At 37.5% G+C, this 19,183-nt stretch overlaps 2 protein-coding genes across 4 annotated transcripts; one reads left to right on the top strand and one right to left on the bottom strand.

Moving 5' to 3' along the window:
* Positions 1-1,056: 1,056 nt before the first annotated feature.
* Positions 1,057-10,487, top strand: LOC128514221 (protein rapunzel-like). Of its 3 annotated transcripts, none has more exons than XM_053487972.1 (2): positions 1,057-1,107; positions 9,045-10,487. In XM_053487972.1, exon 2 carries the CDS (start codon positions 9,048-9,050, stop codon positions 9,729-9,731), a length of 684 nt encoding a protein of 227 aa, XP_053343947.1. In that variant the 5' UTR covers positions 1,057-1,107; positions 9,045-9,047; the 3' UTR covers positions 9,732-10,487. The 3 variants fall into 3 exon arrangements, with proteins under 3 accessions (XP_053343947.1, XP_053343946.1, XP_053343945.1); XM_053487971.1 differs by lacking the exon at positions 1,057-1,107 and adding an exon at positions 7,660-7,829; XM_053487970.1 differs by lacking the exon at positions 1,057-1,107 and adding an exon at positions 7,667-7,829 and having other exon boundaries at positions 9,026-10,487.
* On the bottom strand, positions 1,613-8,683 carry LOC128514220 (uncharacterized). Its single transcript, XM_053487969.1, has 9 exons — positions 8,458-8,683; positions 6,997-7,235; positions 5,841-5,948; positions 4,920-5,103; positions 3,105-3,212; positions 2,934-2,990; positions 2,453-2,689; positions 2,012-2,131; positions 1,613-1,933 (listed from the first exon to the last, which is right to left on the bottom strand). Exons 4-9 carry the CDS (start codon positions 5,091-5,093, stop codon positions 1,868-1,870), a joined length of 762 nt encoding a protein of 253 aa, XP_053343944.1. The 5' UTR covers positions 5,094-5,103; positions 5,841-5,948; positions 6,997-7,235; positions 8,458-8,683; the 3' UTR covers positions 1,613-1,867.
* Positions 10,488-19,183: the final 8,696 nt, after the last annotated feature.

Below are 19,183 nucleotides of genomic sequence, written 5' to 3' on the forward strand. Positions count from 1 at the left end.
TCGCACGGCACACACATATACACAATGGAAATGCCAATTAGCATGTGTTTGAACTGTGGAAGGAAACCCAGCAAACACAGGGAGACCATGCAAACTCAATGTACACAGACCCCGAGGCAGGAATCGAACCTGGACCTTGGAAGTGCAAGGCGACATTATAACCACTAAGCCACCTACATGATGAATAATTCAGAATTTTTTTTTTGTGTATTTCTCTGCTTTTTTAGGGCCATTAAAATGTAGACACTTTCGAATATGCTTAATTGTTAAATATTTAGGTTTAGGGCCAGTAAGCTGTGACACATCATGCAGATAACAGACATCAAATCAGATTTTCTTTTTTATATTTTTTCCTTACAGCTTAATTTCTTATTTATATTTAAATTACATCAGACTAAATGTCTTTCCTCTAATTTCCGCTGCTTCTGAACTTTGCAGTTGCGTTGCCTCGACCTCCACGGGTTCGGGCAGGAAACAGGCTCTGCTGGAGTCCACTACTGGAACACCGCCTTCATTTTCTCTGCATTTCTCTCTCAAAATGGCTCCCGGTGTTCTCGAAATGCACAGAGTTATAATATTAGTGGAGTTCTCTGAGCACCATCTGGTGGTGGATGACTGTACTAGTCTAGAAAGCTTGAAAAAAATGATGAGCATTTTTGAGAATGCAGTTTTGGGGGGAAAAAACTCTAAAGATTTTAGACTAAAAGGGTTCTTTAGAGGAAAACTGATGATGACTTTACTAATGATGAGTTTTACTAAAATACTGTACTGGAACACTGAACAACCAGTATGGAGAAAGTTCATCAAAACGTTTTATCTAAATATTCTTAAGTCAAATTAATCATATTTCAGAAACTGCTAATGTGTGATTTTCACACCCTGCATTCTCTGTAAAAAACAACAAGACATCAAGTAAACAGAAGTTCAACAGAGGTGAATGACTCGAGGTGAACTGGTTGGAGCTTTTCAGGAAGGTTACTGTAACCCAAATATCTGCTCTGTGTGAACAGTAGAGAATCTCAGAACGCATGAAAGGTCAAAGCCCGAGAACAAATCCATCGCTACGTTCAGAATAGACTTAATAGAAGCAAAACTTGAAGATAAAAAGTAAGTAACGATTAAGAATGTTGCTTAGATCTTAGATTTAGACAGTCTATTAACACAAATGTTATTTATTATTTACAAAGTACAGTAGTAACTGCAGACTGCTTATTTCAGCAATTCATTATTTCTGCAGTTAAAATGCATTTGCATTATACAAAACTATATGTAATGCACATCACTGTTGTGTCTATATTTTTAAAGTAAGTAGGAAAAAATACATAGTTAGCGTGATTTATTTTATTTAATATTTAAAGTAAAAAAGTGTTTCACAATTACCTCTTGATAAAAATGGTTGATTTTTTTTTTTCAGGCATTCGTTAGGGATGATCTTTTCTTTTGTTATCCTAGCAGTAAACGTCCCATAATTACGCAAAAGGCTTATCATAAATCATTACCACACATTATCATTAATGCTAATGTCACGTTCTTAGCACCACTGTTAAAATAAACTGTTTAAGTATATACTTAAAATCTTCAACACAAACAGAACATAAAAACTGACTCTATATGAACAAAATGTCCCGTTTTTTATTTACTTTACATTCATTAGATTTTTTGCAGGTATATACATGATGGTAGCTGATAGAGTATAACAGATGAGCATGTTTTATTAGTGATTTGAAACTGTGTAATTATAATTAATCTGTAAATATAGTAAACACTTATTTTAAGAACAACACTGTGGTTATTTCTTTGGAAATGTGACAATTAGGAAAGTGCTTGATATGAACTAGTCTAAGTGTAGTGTAGTGTCTTTAGTGTTCTAACACTCAGGATTGGAAAGGTCTTCATCTATGAGGGGTCTGTAAAGTTCTGGATCCTCTACATCCTGAAAAAATAAAACACAGGTCAGCTTGAAGCAGTTTAAATCAGATAATATATTATATTTATCTAAAAATGGATATACCTGTCCTTTGGCTTTCTTCTTGCATAATGCTTTAATGCTCAGGACAGACCAGCTGATAGTGACACAGAGCTGAAGAACAGCCAACACCATCAGCATGACGTCCATGCCTCCAGCGACTGTCTAGGTGTAGAAAACGATTCGTTTAGGTCACGCAGATGAAATTTTGACTAGTTGAAATCCTTCATTCCAGGTCAGCAACTTTTATTTTTATTACTTAAATCTAATGCAGACAGACCTCAGTCGAACTCTCTGATAAAGCATGGTGATGGAGATTTAAAATATGCACTGCTAATGTAAGTTGATTGTCACTATAGAGACAACCGTCTCACTTAAAATGTTAAATTACACAAAGAGAATCAATTAATCAAACCTTGGCATGGATCACGTTGCTTACATTTAAATAAATTGAGTACAAAAACAGAAAATTGCAAAACTAATTACCTTCAGAATAAGTGCGCTTTGCTTACAAACTGTGTAGTTCTCTAGTTGTTTCTCAAAGATTTTATCCCACTCAGCCTTTTTAGAAGGAGATGCAGTTGTCCAGGAATACCTCTCCTGGTGAGGTTCAGGTTCCCTACACCAGTAACTACCCCGTACTGCCAAATCCAATGAATAAAGCACGATGGCAGCTATAGCTAATCCAGCGCTCACTATATTCATCACCACAGTCAGGACAACCTGTATAGACAAAATGAGAAGACGCTCATGATCATTACTGACTCTTGTGGTAAACTAATCAACGGTGTTAATCCTCCTCAGAGAAAACGTCACCATTTTAACCCTTTTGTACCTGTTTATTAACAGCATGCATTTTATTTATTTTGAATTAACCAGTTTTAAGATAAAATGGCACAGGGCCTTTTGAGAGTTGACTTGTGCTTGTACAGCAGGAGCTTGTTTCGAAAGAAAAGAGGAAACTCACCAGACACTGGCTCGGAAACTTTTCTGCTAGAATACACATGAATCCAACTACAACAAACTGAAATGAAAAAAAGTCACTTATTGCACCGTAATAAATCATCTTACAAGAACCATTAAAAGGTTAGGTTAATCTGACTTAAACAATTACATTTTAACGAAATATTATTCTTACCATGCCTCCTAGCCAATAGGGAGCAAGTTCCAGGTTACTAAGAGTAAAAATCCCTGTAATCAAAGCCCCGAAGCCCAGAGTCATTATTCCAACCATGATCTGGATAGTCTGTGGGAAGAGAGAAGGTGGTCATCATTTAGGCCCAGGCTCTCCGGAGAAAATAGTTAAACGTTTTACAATAGTGTGTGTGACATCATCTTAACTCTAGTCCTGAACTATTACAGAGTGGACTTTACAGAACACTGACAAACTGCATGAATATATTATTTTGTGGTCACACTGTAATTTGTAATTTTTTTTTAAAAATGCCATGATCTGCGTTTGTCACACTACGTTAAGTCCTTCTTCTTCTTCTTTCGGCTGTTCCCTTTCAGGGGTCGCCACAGCGAATCATCTGCCTCCATCTAACCCTATCCTCTGCATCCTCTTTTCTCACCCAACTAACTTCATGTCCTCTCTCACTGCATCCATAAATCTCCTCTTTGGTCTTCCTCTAGACCAGTTGCCTGGCAGTTCCAACCTCTACCGATATATTCACCATCTCTCCTCTAAACATGTCCAAACCACCTCAATCTGGCCTCTCTACTTTTATCTCCAAAACATCTAACATGGGTTGTCCCTCTGATGAACTCATTCTTGATCCTATCCATCCTTGTCACTCCCAAGGAGAACCTCAACATCTTCAGCTCTGCTACCTTCAACTCTGCCTCCTGTCTTTTCTTCAGTGCCACTGTCTCTAAGCTGTAGAGCATCGCTGGGCTCACCACTGTCCTGTACACCTTTCCTTTCATTCTCGCTGATACTCTTTTGTCACATAACACACCTGAAACTTTTCTCCACCCATTCCAACCTGCCTGTACCCGCCTCTTCACCTCCTTTCCACACTCTTCGTTGCTCTGGACCGTTGACCCTAAGTACTTAAAGTCCTGCACCTTCTTTACCTCTGCTCCCTGTCTCCTCACCGTTCCTCTTGGGTTCCTCTCATTCACACACATGTATTCCGTCTTGCTGCGGCTAACCTTCATTCCTCTGCTTTCCAGAGCGTACTTCCACCTCTCCAAATTTTCTTCCACCTGTTCCCTGCTCTCGCTACAGAGCACAATGTCATCTGCAAACATTATAGTCCATGGAGACTCCTGTCAACCTCATCTGTCATCCTGTCCATCACCAGAGCAAACAAAAAGGGGCTTAGAGCCGATCCTTGATGCAGACCCACCTCCACCTTAAACTCTTCTGTCACACCTACAGCACATCTCACCACTGTCTTACAGCTCTTATACATGTCCTGCACCACTCTAACATACTTCTCTGCCACTCCAGACTTCCTCATACAACACCACAGCTTCTCTTTCGGCACCCTGTCGTACGCTTTCTCTAAATCTACAAAGACACAATGCAACTCTTTATTACCTTCTCTGTACTTCTCCACCAGCATCCTCAAAGCAAATACTGCATCTGATGTACTCTTTCTAGGCATAAAACCATATTGCTGCTCACAAATGCTCACCTCTGCCCTTAACCTAGCTTCCACTACTCTTTCCCACAGTTTCATTGTATGGCTCATTAGCTTTTTTTCGGCACCAATACACTTCTCCTCCATTCTTCTGGAATCCTCTCACTCTCCAAGATCTTGTTAAACAAACTAGTTAGAAACTCTACTGCCACCTCTCCTAAGCACTTCCATACCTCCACAGGTATGTCATCAGGACCAACAGCCTTTCCACTCTTCATCCTCTTCAACGCCCTTACACTACGTTAAGTCCTGATTTATCAAACATCTGAATGCTGTGTGTATAGTTTGAATGCAAAACAAACCGCCAGTGCTGTTAGAGTACAGCCGAACTGCTGCTTCAGGCTCCGAGACACCGAGCACACGGGGCTGTAGCACAGGGTGCCCAGGATCTGACAACAAAGTGGCCATTTACTTTTGGTGTCAGAGTTAACAGTGTACACCGTCACCCCTTCGGCCCTGCTGATCGTCAGGGACATTCCTGAAGCTCTACAAAACAAACAAATATTAGAGATTAGATTTAATCATCATCATTATTATTATATAGTAACAAACGTCAGTATTTCAGCGTTAATAACTTGCATTCCCCTGGGTGGCGCATGACATGAACATATAAACGAGTTAATACCAAACATGGCCACTAGGCGGCGACTGTAGTGCGAAATAATTGTGGACAAAATACCTTACATGGCCACTAGGTGGCGTCTGTATAGCAGTCATTTCCAGGAACACATCCATTTTCAGTTTCGTTCCGTTTGTTTTAAATGAACGGAATAACTCAATTAATTAAGTTAAAGCTATTCAGGTTATAATGAATGTAATATATACATATCTTATTCTGTGTCTTTTAGATCATAAATATAAATAATAATGTTTTTGCAGGTTTAATTTATAAACAAATGAAAAAGAGCTGCGTTTTTAGTCCGCATTAACTAGAATTTTCACATGTCCAAAAACTCCATTAAACACACACCTCCATGTTTTATGCGTTAAAACGAGCAACGTGTGGCTGTAAATAAATGAAAAAAATATATATATATTGCTGACTTTTATCTTAGGTTTTTCGACTCCATTTTACAGAAAACTGATGTTGTTTACAGTGCATTGGAAGCCATATCGCGTTATTTCCAGACGATTCATGCATGTCTCTTGTTTCCAGAAGATTCTCTTACATTACTAAACTTTTGTTTTTAAGTTAATAAAATATGTTTGAATCCTTAACTGACCTTTTTCAGTCGACTTCCTGGTGCTGTGTTTCAGTGCTGCAGAGGTTTCAGTGAACGGGCATGCAATAACGAGTAGCCACCAGAGGGCGCTGATTCTCCTACTTCACCCTACCACCACCATTATCATAATAATAATTATTATTATCGTTATAATAATAATAATAATAATAATAATAATAAATATTATTATTATTGTTATTATTTTTATTATATAATTCTTATTTACTCTCTTTTACTTAATTTCACACACACAACAGGCAATTTGGGAATGTGAATTAGCCTAACCTTTGGACTGTGGGAGGAAAAAGGAGTAACCAAAGGAAACCCACCAAGCCTGAGGAGAACATGCAAACTCAGACCCCAAATCTTAAATTGAACCCTGACACTTGGAGGTGCCAGGTGACCAATAAACCACAGTGCAGCTAATAATAATAATAATAATAATAATAATACTGTGGCGTGGGCGGGGTTTTGGGACTAGTAACCATCATGCTTTGCGGGAGGGGTTGTTAGGTGTTCACCCTGTCGAGGAAAGGTGGTTGGATTAGTGGCTTCGGCCAGGGTGTGTGTGTGTGAGTTAGAAGTGTGTCTTGTGATTGTGTGACTTGTTGAATGTGCCGTTTATGTGCTATGCTGAATAAAATACTCCCAGCCATTTGCATTGGGCAGCAAGGAAGCTCACTCGTCTCTCCTAATCCCTTCGTGGCGGTGAAAAACGCTACAATACTAATAATAATAACCATTCTTCAAACGGTGGATAAAAAAATTTGGTTCTGTATTAAAGCAGCATGATTAGCCGGGTGGTATGGTGGCTTAGTGGTTAGCACTACCACCCCGCACCTGTGTAGAGTTTCCATGTTCTCAAGGGGGTTTCCTCTGAGTGCTGTGGCTTCCTCCACAGTCCAAACAATATGCTCAAGTAGACTGATTCACATTTTCAAACTGAAAAAAAAGAAGCCATAGGTCACTGGGGCAAACCATTGTTTAGTGATGTTGGCTTAAACGGATGGATTGATAGCAATTGTATCATTCTAATTGAGCTAATTGATCATAAACTGTGTATTACGTATACAACATTTATTATCAATTTCTCTGGAAATAATCTTACAGTTTGTTAAGACTATACAACAACAGAAAGTTATTTTAGTGATCTTACCTTCATTAATGCGGTACAATCACATTTACAATCATAGTTAAAAATCCATCCATGGAGTCATTTTTATGTATGCTTGTGGTTTGTGTGTGAACACCGCCATTTCCGCTTTCCTGCTAGTAATAGAAGTGACACTTACTATATCAGTAGAACTTGTTACCATCATCAGAGTTTTTAGTGTTTAAATTAAAGTGAATATTTAGAAAACTATACTATATAGTATATACTTCTTTGGGTAACCCCTGTCAAAAAAAATAAAAAGTTTTTTGAATGGAACTATATAATTTTTGTATCTTTTAATAGGGTCCCACAGAGGGAGACAGACAGAGAACCTATGAATCCATGAACAAACCAAATTTTAAATAGAACATAATGTCATTTTAAGAACTAAAAATAACTAAATAGATTAAGCAGAGGTGCAAGGTTTATCATTACACTTTTATCAACAATCTTTAAAAAAATGGCAAAAAAAACCCCAGACAAAACAAAATTCAATATTTTTTAATAATAATCAAAAATAATATAAAGATGACTCTGGTGTATCATCTGATTAATAACACATAGAAAGCCTGCATAAGGGCCTGCAACTACATTGTAAACAATTAAATTCAAATAATTTAGTATTTAACCATTTCAAATAAATGGGAAGAGCTTGTACATGAAATGTCTTTTCCATAGCATTTGCATATTTCCGTTACATAAAATATGCCAGTATCTTCCCCTACAATGATGAACTTCTTCCCTTGTCCTCCCCCTAACCTTTTGCGCACTGCTCTGATACGAGACGAACACTCGCCCTGATCATAAGAAGAGAAAACCTACAGACATTAAAGCAGGTAAGTAAAATCCTTAGGCCCTTAAACTGACTTTAATTATTTTCTGTTCACACTTTAAAGCCTTGAGTGTAAGAATTTTTCATACTCAAGTTGATGGGGTGAGTCGTCATTTAGGATGTCTTTTCTTTTAACCGAACCAGTTTAGACTGACAATGCAGGACGCCGCCTCTATTTTATGCAATGACTTAAATTTAAGGAATAAATCGATCACTTTTTACATTTTTATTTCTGGGTCATGAATAAGCCATGTGCACAAAAACATATAATTGTTAATTAGTTCGACTTTAGGATTAGGAGGGAAAAAAAGCTTAAATAAATAGATAAAAGTGATTTAGTAGTCTACTGCATTTACTTTTTAAAAAGCTAAAAGGTCCAACACACTACAGTACAGTATGAATCTCTATCCACATAAGAAATCCATAATTTCTTTCCGTCTTTAATGTATTACAGTATGCCCATTAAACAAAGATTAAAAGTTTAAATGACCAAGCCAATAATAATAATAAGTAATAGATTAAATTTGATAAACAGTTAACCAACTTTTACTGTTTATGAATTTTATTGTATTTCTTATTATTCATTAGTTTACAATAAGTAAACCCAAAGATTAAAAAATAAACATCCTTACCAGAAGAAGAGTCCCAGTCAAGAAGGTTGAGATAAAAATGTAAATTTAATAACAAACTTTCATGTAAAAAGGACAAGCAACTAAAATAATAATAATAATCAAAGCAAATAATAATAATAACAATAATAATACAAAAATTAACTCAATTTTATTTACAAAATCATTCTAAGCTTATAAGCTCTAAAAGTAACCAACCTGTGAGAAATTTAGTCTGTACTGTTGTGAGGTCTTAGACACCAAGACATAGCTAGTTAACTTCATGCAGCTCAAAACAGCGTTGTGGTTATACTTCCTCCACACCACATTGAGAAACTTTTTCCGTTTCAGCCGTTGAAGAAACAGCTGCATCAGTTCTCGCATCAGTTCTCTCACTTAAGCTGTTGCTTTTGTTGTCCCCATGTTTTTGACTTTGAGAATTCCTCCATGTAGTCACATTTTAAAAGAAATAAGTGCCACATATTTATATTATGCATCATGGTTTAATCCAGAATCTAACTTGATTAAAAACAGAGTGCTCTGAGTAAAGGTCTTTATAACTTGGTAAAGTATACCTTCTTCTCCTCGTCAGACCAACGTTTCTCTTTTAGGTCATGGCTGATGTCGAGATCTTGGAGGACCGAGACAAGCTGAAGCGAGGCCTGGTGAAGGTGATGGAGGCCATAGCCACCATCTCATCAGCAGCAGCTGTGGTGAACCCCATCTTCGGCGTGGCAGGCTCACTGATCCGCGTCGTCCTGCACCACGTGGATAATGAGGAGATTCAGACTCTTCGCCGTGAGTTCGGCAGCGTGAACCGAGCCCTGGATGAGCTTTCAGTGCAGAACAGTGGAACTTTGCTTCAGATCAAGAAGGAGACATTGGACGGGCAGTACAGCCGTGTGGAGGAGAACCTACGCAACCAGTTCCGGAAGTTCATGGAGGTGGTGGAGGCACGGCCCGCGCACAAGGAACGCAAGCGTGATGATTTCGAAGAAAGCTATGCCAACGACCTGGGCGACCAGAACCTGCACACACTCTACGACGGTGTCATGGGCAAGCCCAAACTCTTCAGCCGGCCCATCCTCGAGGTCTACATGACTCACTCTCAAGGAGATCGGAGGGTGATGGAGCGCCTGTGCACACGCCTCACCTACCTGTTCTGTATCGGCCTCATTGCTCTGATGGGTTACGCTGCCATCATCGGTGATGACGAAGAGGGTCTGAGCGAGGAGTGGGCTGAGAAGATGCAGAAGGTTCAAGAGAGGATGCAGGAGGTGCTCCGGAGGTGCAAGTGATTCCTTTCCACTGATTCACACATATTTGTTACATGGACACGATTTACTGTCAATATCCTTAACAACAAGGACACCATTGTATATTGGTACACACATTTTAATGTTCATATTCAGGGTCATTGGGGTCATTAGGTGTATTTTTTTATTGAGTAAGGACTCAGAGCTCCTGAGTGGTAGTTAACAGAGGTGGACCCGCGTTATTGTAATTGAGTAGTTTTTTGTGTACTTCTACAAGTAGTTTTTAAAATGTGTAATTTTACTTTTACTTAAGTACTGTATGTTTTGTTTGAAGTATTGTACTTCGCTACATTTGAAATCATATTCACTACTGAGTAAAAAATATATAAATGAAAATGAAAAATAATAAAAATAATGCAACGGGAAATAAAAAAAAAATTGCACCCCGGAAACCACTTTTGGTTTTTTGATTGCCATCTGACTGAAAGCGAATTGCCATCAAATTTCTTATTAAGCAAACCTCTGGCCATTGTAACGCCCACTACTATGTATGTATGTATGTACAGTATGTATGTATGTACAGTATGTATGTTGCCCTTTTAAGAGTTGCCGCCCCTACCCCAGTGTGTGCGCTGCAGAGGTGTGTGTGTGAGAAGGAGAGAACGGAGTAGGAGCTCAGGTGTGCTGCTCACCCCCAAAATGCTCTACTCTTTTACTCTTTTCTTTACTTTTACTTTATGATTTGTATTATAATTTTGTCGCTAAAAGAGACTAATAAAAGTTTTGTCCTGAACATTATTCTTGGCTCTAAACTCTTTTTTCCCCCCCGGCTATCCGCCACAAAGCGTAACATCATACTTAAGCGACCACTTGGATTTCAAGCACAAGAAAGGCAAAAGCTTTATTATGCAAAGGTGTTCCTTTAATTAAAAACAAGTAGTCTGAGATTTATATCCTCTTGTCTTTTTTGAACTACACTAGAATCCCCCATCCCACCCGCTGTTAAAAAAAGTAACTCAGTAACTTTTACTCTGAGTAAATTTTTAATGAGCTGCTTTTTACTTTTACTTGAGTAGGTTTTTATAATGGCAATTTTACTTGTCCTTCAGTAAAATTTCACTGAAGTAACAGTACTTGTACTTGAGTACAAAAGTTTATTACGCTTTCGACCTTTGGTACAGAAGTTACAACATTGTAGTGTTGTTTAAGTGCAATCTAATCATGGTTATAATATCTCTTACAAGAGATGAAGCCAGCATAATTTTTTGGGTATTAACATCAGTTGCCATTCTTTCTGTTAGCCCCTTACTCATATTGCCAATATGACTACATTCAATTACTTTATTTTAATTGTTTTTATTAAAGCTACTGGAATATAAAGCACCAAAAATTAGTTTTTTTTTTTTTTTACTTTTGTGTTGTAGGGAAATGATGACATACGTTTCGCGAGTCCATTTCCATCACGTCACCCCTCATAGTCACATGATGTCAAGTGTATTCCTTTGCCTGTTGTTTAGTTCTATTAGTGTTTGTGTTTCAGTCTGGGCTTCGGGCAGTACCCAGTGGTTTGTGTTAGCACTCTTAGTTTTTTTCTGATTGGAATAATTTATGTTATGGTAAAAAATGTAGGTCCTTAAAAATGTCCAAGCTCAGAGATCCACTCCATCCTGAGTTAACCTAATTCGAAAATATTTTTTATAATGCGAATCAGTCTCTAGGTTATGCTTGTTTGTGGATACACAACTTTAGATGGGTGACTTCAAACAGCATTGGGACCATAGTGTCTATTGTGATCTAGAAAAGTACAGGTCAGGATATACCCAAAATATACCATACTATCCAAAAAGATGTACTATAACTATATTAAAAAAAAAAAAAATAAATAAATAAAAAAAAAAATATATATATAGTACTGTATCTTGCATCTTGAGGTATGCATCTTGATAACATGCAGTACTGGACTTCATCTGAAATTTATATATATTTATCAGGGACTGATGAATGCTATTATACAATGCATCTTATTGTAACCTAAATGTCAACAATGTCAAACGTTTTACTTGTTTTTATAATAAATCATTAGAAACTAAGATAGTATTAAGAAATGACCCAGGTAGACTCAGGACTACGATCTTTCTACTGTTACAGACTCTCTCATCTTCACTTTCACCTGACTACTTTTTGTAATTTGGTTAATCCTACTGTGTGTGTGTGTATGTGTGTGCCCTGCATTGGATTGGCATCCTGTCCAGTCTGTACCCCGCCTCGTGCCCTAAGTCTCCTGGAATAGGCTCCAGGCCCCCCGTTATCCTGAATACAGGATAACACAGTATAGACGATGAGTGTGTGACTGTTAATTCTACACCAAACAGCTTGGCTTCTTGTACCCAGATCTTTATTAAGAGTCATGCAAAAAAATCGATATTCTTGGCCATAGTTAACCCTCTTAACATGTGCATGATACCAAATACTCAGATTAAAGCTTTGTTTACAATCAGGTGGAACTGGCTAGCTTAAAGCTAAAACAATCAGCAAAATAACTTCACATGAGACATACTGATTAAAAACGACATAAAAAATGCCCCACACTTGGTGTCTGCTTTATAACAATTTACTTTCCATGGGTACTGCTGTTTCCCTAAAGGTATAGCCACTAAATCAGACTGGAGAGCATGTCCCTGACACAGTAAGTCCCCTCTCCAGCAGGAGATTTAAAGAACAACTTAGCAGTGGAGCAGTGGTCCAGGTCTACAGGTCTTGGTCCAGGTGGAGTGAGTGGACATAAACCTAGACACAAAACAGCATTCAGTTGTCAGATAATTGCTATAGAATATGATAGTAAAGCCTATAGTACTGTATAGTACACTATACTCCTTTTAGAAATGACAATAGACTATATTTTGCTTTTTAACTGTACAGTATGTAAGAAAAAAAAAATATTTCCAGCAAAACAGTCAATGTGGATTCAGTTTTGGTGAAACAAACTCCCCATCAAATAGTGGAATCTGCTAAAAGGCTGAAGTAATCATATGTGTATTTCTCATTAATATGTAACCAGGCTTTTTCTTTTATCATTTCTGTCTCACAGCTATAAAACAAAAAACCTAAAATAAAAATGACCAATCCCAGGTCTTCATAAAATGACCTTAAAGTAAATGATATAATATTGTTAAGTTAAAAAGAACAAAGCTAAGGTCATCTGGTCTACAATGCAGTTCCACACTATAATGAAGAATTTGTCTGTCATATGAATTACAAAACAGTTTAATGAGCCTGTTCAGAAAAGATTTTCCAAATAAAGATGTGAAATGCTATATTACATATCAAGGAGAAAAAAATAAGGCTTTGAAACAGTTTAGTTTAAAATATGACAAAATTAGGTCAATAGAAGGGAGGAACGTGAGTTTCAGTGGCTCTTTGTTTTGGGTCATGGGCAGAAACTAGACCTGCATTCTGAGACCTCATATCCAGGGTTAAACAACAATTCTACACTTCCTGCATAAAACCCCCAGTGAATTTGTGCAAATAAAAATAACTTTAGAGAGCCTCATTCCAGTCAGCTACTTTGAGCTATTCAAATGTCAGTTCTTGTTAGACCTTTTGAAATTGGAACTGGAGCTTTACTTCACCTGACATTATGTAGATAGAAATTTGTAATGAGCCATGCCTTCTTTAGCTTTATAGACAGTCTAAGCAATTTTTTATATAAATTAAAAATACAGATCTAATATTTGCCGGAAGAAGGTAAATCTCAATTTGTAAAAATTTTAAAGCTTATATATGTTTACCTTGGTTCAGTTTCTTCGAAAAATTATTTCTGAATATGCTCATCAACTATCAGTTGATTCTTACCATAGAATAACTCTTAATTATAGTTTGAAACTAAATTATAAATACATAAATGTAATTAGTATTTGGACAGAATGACCTGAGAATTGTTCTTATGAGCTTCAAGTTTAATTTCTGACTTCTTTGATTTTGTAATAAAGTAATACCTTATCATCAGATTTAGCTTTATGATATTCACTTGCAGGTCAAGTTAATGTATAACTGCCTGCAGTTGTTCTATTTACCTTTATGGCTTCTCATTTAGGAAACAACCATGAAACACAATCAACTTTCAGCACAAAACTCAGTTACTGGGAGTTGTGTCCGTAAAGATTTCTGTAATATAATTCCCAAGAATAAGGTGACTATAACTGGAGGTCTTTTGTGTATTTTTTCTTTTGTTCTTTTTTCTTTAAACTAGTGACAACTCATTATCCATGGCAGTCAGGGAGCATTTAAACAAACTAGAACCACGGTGCTGGGTTATGTGGAGAAAGTGTTCTCCTTCCCCTCTACCTTCAACCCCATGTTTGGCATCGTCACCTCATTGGTTCATGTAATGAGGAAAGGCCTAGTGGGAGATGTAGCCAATGAGCTGTACAAGAATTTCCAGCAGATTCACGACAAGTTGGAGAACATCTCTGAGTGCAATCATAATGGCTGAGATCGACAAAAACCATGGTGACAGGTCTTGGTCTTGGAAAAGAACGTCTAGCATCAATACAGAGCCTTCAAGAAAATAATGGACGGATCAGAAAATGGTGCGCGTTATAGAAAGGATTTCAGGGAAATCTATATCAAACAACAGGGCCGACCTGAATTTGAAGATGTGCAGTAACGGCATCATGGAAAATGTTAGAAGTCTATCTAGAGGAGTGTAAAGGTGATAAGAAAATTAAAAAGGCTAGATGCGATCATTTGATCTACTATGGCCAACTATGTCATCGCTGAGGATAATAAGGATGAATTCATGGAAGAATGAAGCAAGAATTTTAACACCATTCGGGCCACTATTTAAAATGAAAGAAGCCTTAGATAAATGTAGTGAGTAGGAGCGATGCCAATTTGTTCTCTCTGAAAATTTGTTAAATCACAACTGCCTTAGTTTCTGCAGGTTAATAATGCAGCCAATGATCAACTAAACAAATTGTATTAAAATTATGAGCAATTGGAACGTTTTTTTGCTTAATTTTTTCTAAGCCTTTTAATTAGATGAGCACTTCTAATCTTTTCTCATTTAATACAGATCATACAACATTGTATATGACTCCATAAATCTAAAGTGTTGCTGAATGTAGTGTAAAAGCTATATATTTCAAATCAACATACTTGCATTTTATGATGATTATGTCTTATTCATTTGAATTACTGACCATACCGTTTCATTGTTTTCACAAAAATAAATTTTTTAGTTTTACCATCAACCACAAAAAATTTAATAAAATAATAAATGAATAAAATAAATCAATAAATCAATTGAGAGGTTTATTTTTTTTTATTGACGTTTAGCTTGTTACAAACGCAATGTTTCAGATTCACATTTTATTTGTCACATACACAACTACATGTCTTCTTACACGACTGAAAAGGGAAATATAGTAAAATCTTTTAAAAATAAAGTGTAAGGTAAGTTAAATCAAATCAAATCCACACTAAAATAAAATTGTCTGTTGCCATTAGCACTTCTAGCACTGTTACCATCGCGAGCACCGCTAGTGCTTTTTGCTGCAGCTTTGAAGTGACCGTAGAAGGTGGTCAGCTCGTCCACCAGAGATGCGTCCATGTTCATCATTCTGCTCCTTGAGCTCTGCTTTCCAGAGGCAGGTCCTGCATTGTAGGGAGCAGTGCGAAATGGTTTTATCGACCCATGGCTTCTGGTTCTAAACTGTTCTTATAATGTTGTATTGGTGGGTGAATGGAGCTTTTGCGTTGGCCAATGAGCGTGCCGAAAGGTAGGGGGCATGTCGAAAGGTAGGGGTGTGCCGAAAGGTTTTTCATTGGTGAATGGAGCTTCTGCGTTGGCTAATCAGTGTGCCGAAAGGTAGGGGGCGTGTTGAAAGCTTTCTCATTGGTCAAAGGAGCTTCTGCGTTGGCCAATCAGCGGTAATCCTTTTTATATGTAAGTACCTTTATTTTAGCGTGGAAGAACATGGCGGCGGTAAGGCTTGGTGTGGTTAGTCAATATAAATATTTCTTTTCCTTTATTTTCGTCATTTAATTGTTCGTTTAATTGATGTCGACAGACACATATTACTGTGAGACAAAACACGGACAGGTTTTCCCTCGAAGTAAGGGTTGGCAGTTTGTATCGATGTCCGTTTTGCGCTACCAATGTTTTTAGGCCTTTTGTGGTTTAAAGACACAAGACACTTGCTCATTTACAAGGCCATAGACTTCGGGCAGTTCATCATGGACGTAAGGTTGGGTGGAGTACACTTTTAAACAAAGCAGCTCTGCCTCTAAAGAAAATGTTTTATTTGCTAAAATTGTGTAGGTTACTAAACTGTACTCCTCCTCTTTATTGTGGTGTTTTATGAACCAAATTTGTCCTTATCAGGCAATGTCAAAGTCAACGTTATTGTCAATTCTGCTACATGTACAGGGCATACATATAGAGAATTAAATTACGTTTCTCTCATCATCTCTCTCGTTATCTCTCAGTTTAGAACACCGAAGGCTGATATGGTGAAAAACGGAACAGTGCAATAAGAATAGTGCAAGTGTGCTTATTTTAGTTGATTAAAGTGAAATTATAAAGAGCAATATAAAACAGTATAAACAAGAATGTTTTTAGTTTTTATGCACTTTTAGTAAAACTACAAAAAACAACTGTCAGTTCAAAACATTCATAATTACTAATTCTGTAACTTTTTTTGGTCTTGTTTAACCAATACAAAGTTAATAGTATTCCAAAAATATTAAAATTACATAAAAAATGTTATGAACAGCTTGTGGTACTACTGTATATTCTTTTAAATAATTGTAATTTGATTTTAATTATGGGTTTAATACAGTTAAGGCTAGAAGGAATACAGCTCGAGCTCTATTGGGCATGCGCACATCAATCTAACGTTTTTTATCTCACTATACAACAATAAAACTTTTTTTATTACAGAAAGGATTAGTTTTAGATGTGAAAAATGATCCAATAGGTATAACAATTAATTTTATTGTTACTTTCCGGTCGGAGCTATATATCCCTTTTAGCCACGACCATGACTCAAACGCGCGAGGATGACGTCAGTAACCCGTGGAAACGCAGTAGAATGTTTAGAAAGGAATATTTGTCATATCGATATTTTACAGGAAAAAAATGGAATTTTAATATAGAGGATTATGTTGGCTGCATTACTTAAACGCATGAGAAAGAACAATAGCGTTTATTATTAGTCTTTAAACAGGCAACTTGCGCAACCAATCATAAAGAACTTTCAGTACGCCCCCTACCTTTCGGCACACCCAACCTTTTCGACACGCCCATTACTCCGATTAAGTCTGGAGAACCTTTTCTGTAGAATCTACCCACATTATAGATACAGACTGTAATCACAAAAGACTTAAACACAGTGCGTTGAAGTGCCTAGGGAGAGATGAATTGCCATATTCTTTCCTTAAAAAAAACAGCTCTGTGAAAAATGACAAGTTTAGGATAGTTAAAAAATATTAAATATTTTTAATATTATAATATTAAATATTCTAACTTTTATTTATTCATTTATTTTTTTGTTTGTTTTGTTTATTGCACAGGTACAAATGAATGCAATGGTTTTGGCACCCCAATTAATTTCATATCTTTGTAAACCCTAGAAATGGTTGTGCGTGAAAATCCCAGTAACTGAGCAGATTGCGAAATACACAGACCGGCCCGTCTGGCACCAACAACCATGCCACACTCAAAATTGCTTAAATCACCTTTCTTTCCCATTCTGACATTGTCTTGACCAGGACCACACCCCTAAATGCATTGAAGCAACTGCCATGTGATTGGTTGATTAGATAATTGCAATAATGAGAAATTGAACAGGTGTCCCTAATAATCCTTTAGGTGAGTGTGTGTATATATATATACAAGTTTATTGTGTGTATATATATATATATATATATATATATATACAAAAAAAAAATATATATATATATATAAATATATATATATATATATATATATATATATATATATATATACATACAAATATACAAGTTTTATTGAACATGTAAAAAAATCAAATAACAGCATACAGTGATGAGCCATGACAAACACCACCTCAGTCAGTGTCTATACTCACCTCTGTCTATCACATCGAAACCAGCAGGTTATCAATATAAAAAAATTACAGTTTCCAATTACCACTAATTTGTAAATCAAGCGCATGCATAAAAATAAATACATAAATGGAATAAATTTAAATGTGCAAATGTGTAAATAACCTCGGACAGGTGACGTCTTCTGATGAAGTGCACCTGCAGGTTATAAATAGGAGTGAACCGGAAACATTCCTCAGTGGATGTGCGGCATTGGAGAGCAGCATCTCGTTCCCACTTTTTCAGGGAACAGGGTTACAGCAAAGTAACCCGACATGTTCCCTTTCAAAAGCTACACTCGATGCTGCGTGAAAACGCTGTGGGAATGAGAATACTATAGAAAAACTATTAAATCTAACAAATGTGTCCGGAGAGGACCAACTTTTGTGAGCATAACACACTTGCTGCAAGGGGACACCTCTTGCCAGCGCAATACATGAGGCAATCCCCCTGGACGAATGAGCCCTGATTACTAGAGGCAAAGTGTGACCACGCGCCCCATAGGCTAGGGCAATAGCATCTCTCTTGAAAGAAGTAACTATGAGAAAAACTATCTTAAGGGTCAAAAGCCAAACAGGCGCTGACTCTAGTGGTTTGGAAGGGGTGTCAACCAGACTCCTTCAGTCAGAACATAAGCCGAAATAGCGGCTACGTACATTCTTAGGGTACTAGGGCATAAGCCTGAGGGCAACTTTTCTTGCAGAACTCCAGCACTGAAACAATTCGGCAGTGGACTGGGTCTACATGTTTCACCATGCACCACGTTCAAATACCCTCACCTTGTGGGCATTAGTTCTTTTAGTGCATGTAAGTTCCAGGGCTCCCAACTTCATATGCCCTGGAATGTAAAATCGCCTTGAGGGACAGGAACTTTTCCTGTGCCCAAAGCAGAACCTGGTGTGCTAGCTTATTCAAGCGGCGTGAGCACAGTCCGCCCTGTCGATAATGTACAAGACAAGTGTTGTCCACCCGCACTAGGACATGGTAGCCTCACCTGCTGAAGGAGGTGTTTCAGGGCCAAAATAAAGCCATAATTTCGGGGCAATTGATGTGCCACGCAAGAAGATGGCCTTTCCAGCTCCCTTGGGCTGGACAGCCATCTAAGACTGCACCCCAGCCCATGAGGGAGGCGTATGTCGTTAGCGTCTCGCGACAACTAAACGCACATAGAGTGGGACCCAAAGTCAGAAATCGGGATCTGAACCACATAGAAAGGGTACGAAGCCACCTGGCGCATAACCCGTATTTGCCTCCAGGGATTGACCCTTGAGCAAATTCCCTTGCTTTCAGCCACAACTAAACTATCTCATGTGCAGAAGGCCCAAAGGTATCACTGTGGATGCAGCTGCCATGAGACCTAAAAATCT

The sequence above is a fragment of the Clarias gariepinus genome, chromosome 26 (assembly GCF_024256425.1).
Source record: "Clarias gariepinus isolate MV-2021 ecotype Netherlands chromosome 26, CGAR_prim_01v2, whole genome shotgun sequence".
Taxonomy (NCBI): domain Eukaryota; kingdom Metazoa; phylum Chordata; class Actinopteri; order Siluriformes; family Clariidae; genus Clarias; species Clarias gariepinus.

What these genes read in the sequence shown, in the direction of transcription:
- LOC128514220 (XM_053487969.1), bottom strand. Translation starts at nt 5,093, where the DNA reads ATGTCCCTGACGATCAGCAGGGCCGAAGGGGTGACGGTGTACACTGTT. An exon ending in CCTATTGGCTAGGAGGCATG is followed by an intron (nt 2,991 to 3,104) that starts GTAAGAATAATA and finishes TTTTCATTTCAG; the next exon opens with TTTGTTGTAGTTGGATTCAT. An exon ending in AGAAGAAAGCCAAAGGACAG is followed by an intron (nt 1,934 to 2,011) that starts GTATATCCATTT and finishes TTATTTTTTCAG; the next exon opens with GATGTAGAGGATCCAGAACT.
- LOC128514221 (XM_053487972.1), top strand. Translation starts at nt 9,048, where the DNA reads ATGGCTGATGTCGAGATCTTGGAGGACCGAGACAAGCTGAAGCGAGGC.